General features: G+C 40.8%; 1 protein-coding gene across 3 annotated transcripts in view; it reads right to left on the reverse strand.

Moving 5' to 3' along the window:
* LOC103660187 (adaptor related protein complex 3 subunit sigma 2) overlaps positions 1-13,049 on the reverse strand; it is a 47,207-nt gene extending 34,158 nt beyond the window's left edge. Inside the window, exons 1-4 of one of the 3 annotated variants that reach the window (XM_040642799.1) lie at positions 12,008-13,049; positions 8,291-8,378; positions 7,791-7,902; positions 4,075-5,432 (exon numbers count right to left, since the gene is read on the reverse strand). In XM_040642799.1, the coding sequence (XP_040498733.1) occupies positions 5,397-5,432; positions 7,791-7,902; positions 8,291-8,378; positions 12,008-12,317 (546 nt within the window). In that variant the 5' untranslated portion in view covers positions 12,318-13,049 and the 3' untranslated portion in view covers positions 4,075-5,396. Of the gene's footprint in view, positions 1-4,074; positions 5,433-7,790; positions 7,903-8,290; positions 8,383-12,007 lie in introns of those variants that run through there. The other 2 variants (XM_040642798.1, XM_008687784.2) reach the window with 2 other exon arrangements.
* Between the last annotated feature and the right edge of the window lie 396 nt (positions 13,050-13,445).

A 13,445-nucleotide genomic window follows, 5' to 3' on the forward strand; every position in this document is an offset into this window, starting at 1 on the left:
AAGGAAGGCGCTTCAGCAAGGCAAGTAAGAAGGGAGAAGGGGACAAATCCCAGCCTGCTTAAATATGGAATTAGGGGCGACTGGGTGGCTCAGTCATTAAGCGTCTGCCTTTGGCTCAGGGCGTGGTCCCGATGTTCTGGGATCGAGCCCCAAGTCAGGCTCCTCCACTGGGAGCCTGCTTCTTCCTCTCCCACTCCCCCTGCTTGTGTTCTCTCTCTCGCTGGCTGTCTCTCTCTGTCAAATAAATAAATAAATAAATAATCTTTAAAAAAAATATGGAATTAAACTGAATTTTGAAAACAAGAACCAAAATGTCAAATTTAGAAAATTAAGTGATATTACAAAAGAAGATGAAGATGGATATAGCTCAGCTGATGAAGGAAGTTCCAAGACTAAACAACAGGAAGAAGTATGGCTGACTCTAAAACATGGGGGTTAGAAGTGCTGACCCTCCCCCACTTCCCACATAATCAAAAATCCATTTATAACTTGACTCCCCTGAAACTTAGCTACTAATAGCCTATTACTAATAGCTGGAAGCCTTACCAATAACATAGACAACCAATCAACATACATTTTGCATGTTATATGTTTTATATACTGTATTGTTACAATAAAGTAAGCTAAAGAAAAAAATGTTAAGATCATAAGGAAAATACACATACAGTACTGTAATTATTGAAAAAAATCCATGTATAAGTGGACCTAGTGCAGTTCAGGGGTCAACCGTGTTTGGAAATCTAGATGCTAGGTAGGGAAATGGCAAGATCATAAAGTCACACATAATGCAAGGAATGGATTCAGTTTGAAAAAGATCGCACTTCTAAGGTTTGGGACTTTAAAGACATCTTGTTCTGATGTCAGGTCCTCGTTCACCAGAGGGCTAGCATTCCACTTGTGTGGGTATCACACTGACTTTAATTTGTTGAAAAATATGATTCTCACTACAAAAAAAAGAAATGGTAATTATGTGACGCAATAAGAGGTGTTAGCTAACACTCGGTGGTAATCATTTTGCAATATATAAGTGTATCAAATCAACAGACTGCACACTTTAAACTTATGTAATACTATATACATCAATTATATCTCAATAAAGCTTATATCTCAATAAAGCTGGGGAGAAAATAATTTTTTATAAAAATCAGATCAGTGACACTGGTGTTAGTGTTGTAATCAGGCTAAATCTTCTTCCATTAAACTTTACAGGACAAATTTTTTATTTCATGAATTCTACTTTTCAAATATATAAAAGCTGCAAGTGGGATAAAGTTTCATACGTGGATTATCTGTGTCATCCTACTTTTGTACTAACTTTTTGCAGATATTTTCATCTCCTGAAACATGAAACAAACGTTACACAGATGTTCTTTAGATGCTCTGGCCATTTGCTACATAATCCAGCACAGATAAACTGGGTGGTGATGGTGATAAAAGTGGTTTTCTCAGAACAAATACTGTTAAAATGGCCATACCACCCAAAGCAATCCACACATTTAATGCAATCCCCATCAAAACACCAACAGCATTTTCACAGAACTAGAACACAAACAATTCTAAAATTTTTATGGAACCACAAAAAACCCCGAATTGCCAAAGCAATCTTGAAAAAGAACAGAACAGGAAGTATCACAATCCCAGATTTCAAGACACAGTACAAAGCTATAGTAATCAAAACAGTATGGTACCGGCACAAAAACAGACACATAGATCAATGGAACAGAATAAAGAGCCCAGAAATAAGCCCACCCATGATTATATGGTCAATTAATCTCTGACAAAGGAGGCAAGAATATGCGAGGGGGACAGTCTCTTCAACAAATGCTGTTGGGAAAACTGGACAGCTCCATGCTAAAGAATGAAACTGGACCACTTTCTTATACCACACACAAAAATAAACTCAAAATGGATTAAACACCTAAATGTGAGACTGGAAACCATAAAAATCCTAGAAGATAGCACAGGCAGTAATCTCTCTGACACTGACCAGAGTATCATTTTTCTAGAAAGGTCCCCTGACTGAGGCAAGTCAAACAAAAGCAAAAATAAACTACTGGGACTACATTACAATAAAAAGCTTCTGCACGGCAAAAGAAACATGAACAAAGTAAAAAGCAACCTACAGAACGGGAGAAGTTATTTGAAAATGACATATCCAATAAGAAGTTAGTATCCAAAATACATAAAGAACTTATACAACTCAACACCAAAAAAAGAAATAATAATTCAACTTAAAAAATGGGCAGAAGACAGAATACACATTTCTCCAAGGAGAATATACAGATGGCCAACAGGCGCATGAATAGATGCTCAACATCACCCACCATCAGGGAAATGCAAATCAAAATCACAAGGAGATATCACCTCATACCTGTCGGAATGGCTAGAGTCAAAAACACAAAAAACAAGTGTTGGCAAGGATGTGGAGAAAGGAACCCTTGTGCACTGTTAGTGGGAATGCAAACTGGTGCAGTCACTATAGAAAACAGTACGTTACTAAAAAAATTAAGAATAGAATTACCATATGATCCAGTAATTCCACTCCTGGGTATTTACCCGAAGAATATGAAAACACTAATTCAAAAAAGTGTATGCAGCCCTATGTTTATTGCAGAATTATTTACAATAGCCACAGTATGGAAGCACCCAAGGTGTCCATAGATGAGATGAATGGATAAAGATGTGGGGGGTGTGTATATACACACACACACACACACACGGAATATTACTCAGCCATAAAATGAATGAAATCTTACCATTTCCAACAACACGGATAGATCTAGAGAGTATTATGCTAAGTGAAACAAGTCAGCTGGAGAAGGACAAACACTATATGATTTCACTCACATATAATTTAAGAAACTGAACAAATGAACAAACAAAAAAAGCAGCAAACAAAAAAAAAAACCAGACTCTTAAATACAGAGAATAAACTGGTTGTTACCAGAGGAGAGGTGGGAGGGGGATGGTAAAATAGGTGACGGGGATCAAGGGTACACTTAGAGTGACAAACTGAGTAATGCACAGAACTGCCGAGTTGCTATATCGTACACCTGAAGCTAACGTTAACACTGTATGTGAATTATACTGGAAAACTTTTTAAATGTAAAAAGGAAGCTGAAGAATAAGGAAAACAAGTAAGGGTTATCTTTATGTGTCAGTCAATATCGTTTACTAAGTCTAATATATATGTATATATACATACGTATGAGGAAATTTTAAAAAATGGTTTTCTCAAAAGAAAAAGGAACTGCAATACTAGAAAACATTTTTATAGCTTGGAGCTATCAGGAAAAATATCAACAGATGTAACTACCTAAAGTTAAAAGACCAATGGACTAGGAGAAAATATTTGCAATAAAAACAACAGAAAAAGAATTGATACCCAAAATGTTAAGAAAAAAATGCAACACTTACAAATGAATAAAACAAATGGCCGTGAGAAAAGTGGACAAATGCTATGGTCAGATACTTTCAAATATAAATGACCAGTAAACACTGAGAGCCGTGCAACTGCTGCACTACTCAAGAAAGCTAGGGACAACAATGGATTTCTGTTTTCACCCATCAGATTGGCAAACATTTGAAAATATTCTTAATATTGAAAGTCGGTGAAGTTATGGGGAAACAGGGCTTTTTGGGGAGACAATCTGGTAATACCTACCAATTTAAAAAGCACACATCTTTTCATCAAAGCAGCAATTCCAATGTCAGGAATCTATCCTAAAGAAACTACCACACGAGCATACGGACGTATGTGCAGGGGAGCACTGCAGTGCTGCTGGAAACTGCGAGAAGCTGAGTATTGAATAGAAGTTTACAGCATATCATTTATATTATTATAAAATCATGCACCACTAAAAAGAATACTATGAAATGGAAAAAGCTCCAAGACTTAATATTAAGTGATAAAAAAGCAAGTTACACAACTATGTATTATAGTGCGACTACTTTTTATTTTTTTTTAAAGAGGCAGTGAAAGAGGGAACACAAGCAGGGGGCGTGGGAGAAGGAGAAGCAGGCTTCCCGCTGAGCAGGGAGCCTGATGTGGGGCTCGATCCCAGAACGCTGGGATCATGACCTGAGCTGAAGGCAGACACTTAACGACTGAGCCACCCAGGCGCCCCTGACGACTTTTTATTTTAAAAAGTAAATGCACATGACGTGTGCGCGCGCGTGTGTATACATGCATTAAGAGTTAACAGTGGCTACCTCTAGAAAGGAGAGTGGTGTATGACAGAGAAGGGAATGAATGCTAACGGAAGGACTTCTACATTTCACTTAATACACTTACTATTTGAATTTTTTATAAAAAGAATATATTCATGTACTATTTATATGATTTTTTAAAATACGTTTTCTACATGCATAATTTAAAAAACCCAAAACAATATCCTTAAAATTCCAGAAATAGGCCTAAATTTATACAGAAATTTAGGTTTAAACTAGGGGTAGCAAAACGATGGGAGGCTGAATAATTCGGAGAAACTGGGTAATGATACAGAGAAAAAGTAACTCAGTTCCATATCTCAACATATATTGAAATAAATCTTGTGTTAAACGGTTTAAATAAATCTTTGTGCTAAAGGTTTAATAATACACGTATTTTTTAATTGGAAACAACAGTGACAGGAAGACAAACATGATTAGTGAAGAAGAGGAGGATTAAATAAAGTAGAGAGTTTCAGTGGAGAGTGAACTTACAAATTAAACTGAGAATTAAAGGGAAGGTTGTATAGTTATAAGAAATATTTGCAAATATAATGATGAATAAAAGCTTAATACTTAAAATTTCAGAATAAATCGTAAAATATTAAGAACGTCTTTGGAAAAAAAAAAAACCCACAACTTTAACGTAAGATCTGCAAGAAGAAATGAATAAATAGAAGGAAATGTTTTTAATTCATTTCTAAGTGTAAGTCCATCAGAGACTTTTCGGACCATTACGAATTATTCAAGAATGTATACAGCTGAACAATGGTTATAAAAATCAGAAAATACATTGAAAAAGAACTGCACCCAAGGGGAATAACTGGTCTTACAACAGAGTATATGAACCTATATTAACAACAATAAATCAAACAGTGTGAAATTCATGCAGGAAGAGAAACACAACTCAGTGGAACAGAATGATGAGTAAGAACTAAATCTCACTATGTATTATGTTTATTCAACCAATGTTCAGTGAGGGGTTACTACGTGCTAGGCACACACCATTCTACCCTGGGGCTGCCTCGGTCAACAAGTCATGCTCTTGGCAGGCTTATGTTCCGGGTGTGGGAAGAACGAGGCATATAAACAAGATCTTTTCTATTGTCATAAGTGCTCTGAAGGAAATCAGCAGGATGATGGGATGGGGGTTACTTCAGATAGGCCTTCATGAAAGTCTTGGAGGATCAACATTTGAGCTGAGTCATGAATGATAAAGAAGCCTAAAGAGGAAAAGAACTTGAGCAAAAGCATTCTAGTGCACTGAACAAGGGCAAAGGCCCTGAGGCAACAATGTACTTGTGTCTGAGGAACAGGAAGAAGGTGGAAATGGCTGGAGTATCCTGAAGGTGAGCGAGAATACGACCAGCTCAAAGGAGCCAGATCATGACACGTCTTACAGACTGACAGGGAGTTTGGATTTTACCCTAAACCTTATACATTAAGGTTTCTTTAATAAGGGGAAGTAAAATGGATTATTTACATTTTAATATAATATTTTAGAAAAAAATAAGTTACTTTTAATAAACTCAAAAATATACAGAGAATTACTTTTTCATTGATTACAAGAGAAAACACTTTTTTTTTTTTAAAGATTTTATTTATTTATTCGACAGAGATAGAGACAGCCAGCGAGAGAGGGAACACAAGCAGGGGGAATGGGAGAGGAAGAAGCAGGCTCATAGCGGAGGAGCCTGATGTGGGGCTCAATCCCATAACGCCGGGATCACGCCCTGAGCCAAAGGCAGATGCTTAACCGCTGTGCCACCCAGGCGCCCCAATAAGAAAGCTTTTTAAATCATCTTAGAGATAATCTTTTTTAGATAATTTATACTGTTATGTATAATATGTGAATATAATGTATGAGTTTTTAAATTAATCATCTTAAATCATTTTCTAAATGTAAAATTTGTATTTTTGTAGCTAGAGAGTTTTCTATAACTGTTAATTAGGTTTTAATGTAAGCTCCTATTTCAGTGCTTTCTACTCAAGAAACTTATTCAAGTCCCTTAAAGGAAGCGTACCTAAAATTTCACATATAAAATGACAGAATTAGGGGCCCCTGGCTGGCTCACTCGGTAGAGGATGCAACTCTTGCTCTCGGGATTCTGAGTTTGAGCTCCAGGTTGGATGCAGAAATTACTTTAAAAAAAATTCTAAAATGATAGAATTATACTAAATTAATGGTTCCCAACGTAGGGTCCCTACACATCTCAGTTTCCATAAAGACAATGAAAAGAATCTATAAGAACCCGGGTGGCTCAGTCGGTTAAGCATCTGCCTTCAGAAGCTCAGGTCATGGGCCCAGAGTCTTGGAGTGGGGCCCCATGTCGGGGTCCAACTCAGTGGGGAGTCTGCTTCTCCCTCTGACTTCCCCCCACCATTGCTCCCAGCTTGTGTTCTCTCTCTCTCACTCTCTCTCAAATGGATAAATAAAATCCTTTAAAAAATAATAAATAAATAAATAAATAAATAAATAAGTAAATCTGTAAGCCATTTCTAATGTTCAAAAATCCCAAAAAAAATCATGTTTACCTATGTTAAGATTGCACAGACTAACTTAAACATCAAGTTTCTTTGTCTCAGGCTAGAATTATAAGTGAAAATAAAAAGTATGAATTCTTAAATGTCATTTGGTTTAACGGTTGAAAAAAATTTCAAGACATGATATGACACTGTAACTTATAATAAGGAAATATTTGGTAGTCATTCATCATTCATCATTCATTTCTGGCACAGAGCTTCTAAGTGATAAAGGAATTTTGGAATTTCCTAAGTGATAAAGGAGTCCTGTTTATGTTAATAAGGTGATTTTTAGAAGGCCCCTAAAGATGGGGGCTGGTTGAGAGGGGAACAAACTATGCAATTAGAGGACTGGAACTTTCAGTCCCACCCCTGATCTCCAGAAAAATCCCAAAAGGACAGTGTTTGGAGGAGAGCTTTCAGGATGGTGGACTTCGGAGAGTGGCCTGAGTGGAAAGGGCACGGAAGCCCTTTCCCCACTTCCCCATTCCTGGCCCTGTAAATGTCTTCCATCGGCTGTTCCTGAGTAACATCCTTTTGTAGTAAGCTGGTAATCAAGTAAGTACCATGTTCTTCTAGAGAGTTCTGTGAGCCACTCTAGCAAATTAAACCCAAGGAGGAAGTCCTGGAAACCTCTAATCCATAGCCTGTCAGCAAGAAGCACAGGTGACACCAACCTGGACTTGTGATTCGTATCTATCTTCAGGTAGACAGTGTCAGAACTGAGTTAAATTTGTGGGACACCTGGTCACTCCCCACAGAGAACTGAGTTAATTGCTAGGTGGTGGTGGAGGGGGAAGCACACCCATTGGAATTGGTAACAGAATTGTATATGAAAACCAAGGGCAGTGAGAGGGCTGGGTAGAAACCAATGAGTCCAAAAGCTCTTGGAGTTTTTACGTGTTGCTAGGAGCTTTCTTACAGCACCCTATGGTAGACATCTGGCAACTCTTCCCCGTATCAATAAAGAGACTGACAAAAAGATCTACAGGATGGTTACTCAAAAATCCAGCACAAATTCTCTTTAGTGGCTGCCATCATTAGCTGACTACACATACCTGGATGAGGTCCAAGATTCCAAGTTCACTCTCTGATGAATCCACACAAAACACAAAGTAGAGTGTAGCATAGTGCCGATAAATCAGTTTGTAGTCAGAGCCACCAATCAAACTGTGGAAGATGGGAAACGTTTAAATGGCTGTATCTTAATGAAACACATCAAAGAGAAACCCTATGCCAAAGAATGAGAACAAGTGCAACAGAAGGGGGAGGACGGGCCAAACAGCAGGCCATTTCTACCAGGGGAACAGCAACCAGGTTTGGCAGAGGTACCCCAAACCACTTTACCTCACCTTTTCTTCTATCATCCTCCCAGCAACCAGACATCCAAACGAGTAATAGCTGAAGCACAACCATTCAACAGCTTCCAAAACGGACTGGGTCTCTTCCTGGACAGCCAGGTACCCACCTGACACTTGAATCCTACCCGAAGAGGCAACAGCGATGAAGGGCACCTGATAGCAGACACACGGGTAGAAAACTGAAGCCCATCATTTACCTTCCACCTTCCAAGAAGTTACAGATGTTGTCATCTCGCTTGAGAACTAGATGGAAAGTCTCTCGAACAATCTGCTGTTGAATTTCTTCTGGCTACGGAATAAAAGAAGTAAAAGTGAATCGGGGGGTGGGAGGAAGGCAGTCTGAAAAACTACATTCCATGGATGGGGATGAAAAGGGAGAGAAGTGCTTCCGAGCAGGGAACGATCTGAACATTTGGTACCAGTTTCCAGAAAAAATAAAAGTGATGAGTAAAGGAAAAATAAAAGGGGAATCTATGGAAAATGGGTAAGACTCAGTTATAGGAACTAAGCTAGGTTAGTAACATCAAGTCACTAACCATTACTGTCTTGGTAGGTCAGCCCATACTTCCTTATAGTTAATAACCAAGGAAAGGAGCAGGACACCTGGGTGGCTCAGTTGCAGTCAGGACGCCTCTTGGTTACAGCTCAGGTCATGATTTCGGGGTCATGAGATCGAACCCCACAACAGACTCTGTGCTCGATGCAGAGTCTGCTTGAGATGCTCTCTCTAAAATAAATAACATCTCTTTTTTTAAGATTTTATTTATTTATTCGAGAAAGAGAGAGAGAGAACTGGCTGGGGGGAGGGGCAGAGGGAGAAGTAGACTCACCACTGAGCGGGCAGCCTGATGTAGGACTTGATCCCAGGACCCTGAGATCATGACCCAAGCCGAAGGCAGACACTTAACCGACTGAGCCACCTAGGCACCCCTAAATCAAAAAAATCTTAAAAACTGATAAACTCTCATAAAAGGTCAAAGACTAACTAGAAGGCCCAGTCCAGGAATATTTTGCCTTCCCCTAGAAAATATCTACACCCAGGTAAATAACAACTGTCAATAGGTCTAACCCTTCAAGGAGGTCAAGATTTAATTGTGTAATCATGTTTTTAAAAACTGAATTTTCCATCTTCTGTACTGGTAATATGGTATTACATATAAGCTGGGTTGTTACTCACCAACAAAGCATTACTGACAGAAAAAGTTCTATTTACTGATTAGAATTCTAAACAGTTATACTTTTTCTCACTACCATACACAAGAAAGCTCAACCGTAATGATACCTCTTGATAACTCACACTGATTCCTGTTTATACAGAGGAGGTTCATAATAAGTATGGTTGAAAAAAAAAAAGGACGATGCGGGGCACCTGAGTGGCTCAGTCAGTTAAGCCTCTGACTCTGGCTTTCAGCTCAGGTTATGATCCTAAAGTCCTGGGATCCAGCCCCTTGTCAGGCTCCCTCATCAGGGAGCCTGCTTCTCCCTCTGTCTGCCCTTCCCCCTGCTCGTGCTCGTGCTCTCTCTGTCAAATAAATAAATAAAACCTTTAAAAAAAACCCAACTTAATAAAAAAATTTAAAAACCTGCTAATCACTAGTCACTGTAAGTTTGAGTCAATCAGTCACTATTTTCCTGGTTTCCATTTAAAGTCACAAAGCTCACTGACGCCAGGGCCAGGATGCCTTAGTAAAGGATTAACTCTGTGTACTTGGAAATACAAAACAGGCTAAGTATCAGCACTTTTTTAACCTGATAAAAACATCTTTCAAACTAAAGCCTTTTATCTGACCTTGGGGGAGGTGACAGCAGTCAGAGGGGAAGTAGTAATGAAACAGTGAAGCTAACTAATTTCTCTTTTAATTTTTAAAACTTTTTAAAAAGATTTTATTTATTTGAGACGGAATGCACAACCTAGCGAGTTGAGGGGCAGGAGAAGCAGACTCCCCGCTGAGCAGGGAGCCTGAGCGGGGCTCCATCCAGGGACTTGGGGATCATGACCTGAGCCAAAGGCAGGCGCTTAACCGAGTGAGCCACCCAGGCACCCCTAATTTCTAATTTCAACAGAAAGGTGAACTACCACTTGCTTACATACCTCAATGACTTGAACAATCCCTCATATCTTTTAGTTCTCTACAGTTTTCAAGGTAACTTTTACTCACGAGCTAATGTGGTTCTCATAAAAATCCTATGCTCTCCAAAGGTGGCTTACAAATGGCCAACAGGACATGCAAAGATGCTCAACATCCTTAGTCATTAGGGAAATGGAAATTAAAACCATAATGAGAATTCACTTTATACCCATTAAAATGTTTCTAATCAAAAAGATAGTAACAAATGTTGACAGGGAGGTGGAGAAATTGAAACTCCTATACGTTATGATGGGAACATAAAACAGTGCAGCCACTTTGGAAAACAGTTGGGCAATTCCTCAAAATGTTCACCAAAAAGTTACCATATGACCCAGCATATCTACTCCTAGAGAAATGAAACCTAGAGAAATGAAAACATATGTGCACATAAAAACTTGTACATGAACGTTCAGAGCAGCACTATCCACAAGAGCCATATGTCCAACTACGGGACAATCGAAATGTGGTATACCCATACAACGCAATATAACTCGGCAATAAAGAGGAATGAAGAATTAATACACGCTACAAGCTGGATTAACCTTAAAAACATATTACGTGAAAGAAGCCAGTTATAAAAGACCACATACTGAATGCCATTTATATGAAATGTCCAGAATAGGCAAATTCAGAGAGACGGAAAGTAGACTAGTGGTTGCCTAGGGCTGAGGGAGTCAGGAGGAAATAGGGAATGATTCCTAATGGGTAGGGGCTTCTTTCTGAGGAAATGGAAATGTCCTCAAATTGACCATGGGGATGGTTCCACAACTTTGTGAATGTACTCAAAACCACTGAACTGTATACTTTAAATAGGTGAACTATATGTATGTGATTTCTCAGGAACACCTAAAAAAAAAAAAAAAAAAAACCAGAAAAATTCACACACACAAATGCAAATACAAACTGAATGGTTGTATTGAATGTTAAGTTTGATCTCAAAATAATTATTTAATAAAATGTAATCTGGCTTTAAAAATTCTATGAAAAAGGTAAAATTATTTTGTTCGTATCTATGTGACAAAAAAAAAAAAAAGAGGAAAAACACAGGGTCAACAGACACAAGGTAAAAAAGGTGAGCAGAGGCCTGAACAGGGGTTTTCTGGTTCTTTACCCTCTTCGTTTCACCAATTAGTGAACATTTTGAAACCCTGCCACGAAAAAATACACGCTGGAGGGCAGGAGGCAAATAATGATGTTTTGTGTTTTCCCAGAGGAGTTCTTTGGGAAAACTCGGAGTTACGTTATCATTTATTGAGCCCTCACGCGGCAGCATTTATAATTTCTCACCACTTCCCACTTTTAAACTGACTTCCTTCAACTCCACGGAGGAAGGGTATCCAGTCCCCGGGCAGTTCCAGCCAGCACTAAAGCAAAATAAGCCCAAGAAAGCACTTCTCCAGATCTTCTGGCCAAAGCAACAACTTTCCTAAGCTGGCACAGGTCTTCCTACTCGGACAGCCGCGCTTAAGGGCCGACAAGATTAAAGGGACTTCAATCAGTCGCGTGTTCAGTGGGGCACACCCCCATCGTCATTTAGCGAGCCCTGAGACCCAAGGGGAATTGTCACCAAATGGCAGACAGATGCACGGGTCCAAGAAGAGGTGAGGGAGCGCGGGGGTGGGACGGACGGCCAGACAGAGGCCCGGGTCCCGCAAGGAGGGTGAGGCGTGTGGGGTCACGCCCGGTGCAGGAGCCCGAGGGGGTCAGCCGGCCCGAGCGGCCGAAGGGAGGGAAGGGGGAGCGTGGGCGCTCTGAAGGGACGTGACGAAGCTGGACCGCACTCACGAAACGCTGGTAGAAGCGGACCAGCCGCGGCTTCCCGTGGTTGTTGAAAACCAGAATCGCTTGGATCATCTTTGCCGGCCACGTTTCTTCCAGCGCCGGCAGCTCCCACAAAGCATCTCCTTCCGTCACAACACGGCCACTTCCGCTGGGTGCGCTGCAGAGCGAGGCCCCCGGAAACGTGCCTCCGCGCCCAAGGGCCCCCTCCGCGAAGAGTCCGGCTTCCCGGCGCCCGTACGAGAAAGCTCCAGGGAGGGCGGCGGGCTCGTGGGGGTCGGGCTGGTGCGGACCCCGGCGTCACCTCGGCTAGCATCGGGTTGCCACTCCGGGCCTGGCCAGGGCGCGAACCCGGGCCTCCGCCGCTCGTCCAGACCGACCGCCTGCCGCAGAGTCCCTGGGCGGAGCACGTCGGAAAAGCAGATCCCGAAGTAGAAGCTCCCGAAAGCAGCCGAAAGCAGCCGCGCTCTCAGGCGACGAGGCGGCGGGAACCTTCCTGTCCCGCCGTCCGCGCGAAAAGTCCAGTCCTACCTTCCCTGTCACACTTGCAGGATGGTTCGCAGTGTGGAGGTGTCGGCTAATTCAGCCACTGTCCGCTTAGGGAACGTTTGGCTCATTTTCCTTTTTCCGTGTTACATACAATGCTGCAGTGAATTACACAAACGCCTGCTCGTGCAAAAGGGCCGTTTCTCCGTGGTCGGTAGTGAATGGTGGAATTGAGGACTCTTCAGTGCAAATCCATGTGGCGATCCCAAATTGGTAGATTTTGTTTCTTCTAATGACTTAATGGGGGAAAGGGGGAGCCACGTCCCTTATTGCGGCTAGAGCTACACATTGGAATCACCTGTCCAGAAGATTGGCAGTGGGTATCAAAAGCCTTTAAAATATATAGGACATTAGGCCCAGCGTTTCCAGTTTTAGAATTTATAATAAAAAGATTGTGGACATGTGAAAAGCTTCCAGAATGTACATCTCAGGGACCCTGGGTGGCTCGGTTGGTTAAGGATCTGCCTTTGGCTCAGGTCATGATCCCAGGGGCGGGGGATCCAGTCCCATATCTGGCTCCTTGCTCCGTGGGGAGCCTGCTTCTCTCCCGCCCTCTGCCTGCTGCTCTCCCTGCTTGTGCAAGCGCTCTAACAAATAAATAAATAAAATCTTTTTTTTTTTTTTAATGTACATCTCAGCAGTATTAACTGCAGGGAAAAATGGGAAACAAATTATTCTGAAACGGGTTATTTGTTAAATGCTTTGTTCCGCATGCACATGAGAAACATTAAATGGTCATTAAAAAATAATACTGTGAAAGGTTTATGGTATAGATAAGTGTTCATGGCATATCTGTAAGTGAAAAGATCCCACAAGGTATGTATATGGATATCCCACTTCGTAAAAGACAGTAAGTAGATACACCAGCATCACAAAGTGTTCAGCACAGGCCCTTGTA

Source organism: Ursus maritimus, unplaced genomic scaffold (genome assembly GCF_017311325.1).
Source record: "Ursus maritimus isolate PB19 unplaced genomic scaffold, ASM1731132v1 scaffold_27, whole genome shotgun sequence".
NCBI lineage: Eukaryota > Metazoa > Chordata > Mammalia > Carnivora > Ursidae > Ursus > Ursus maritimus.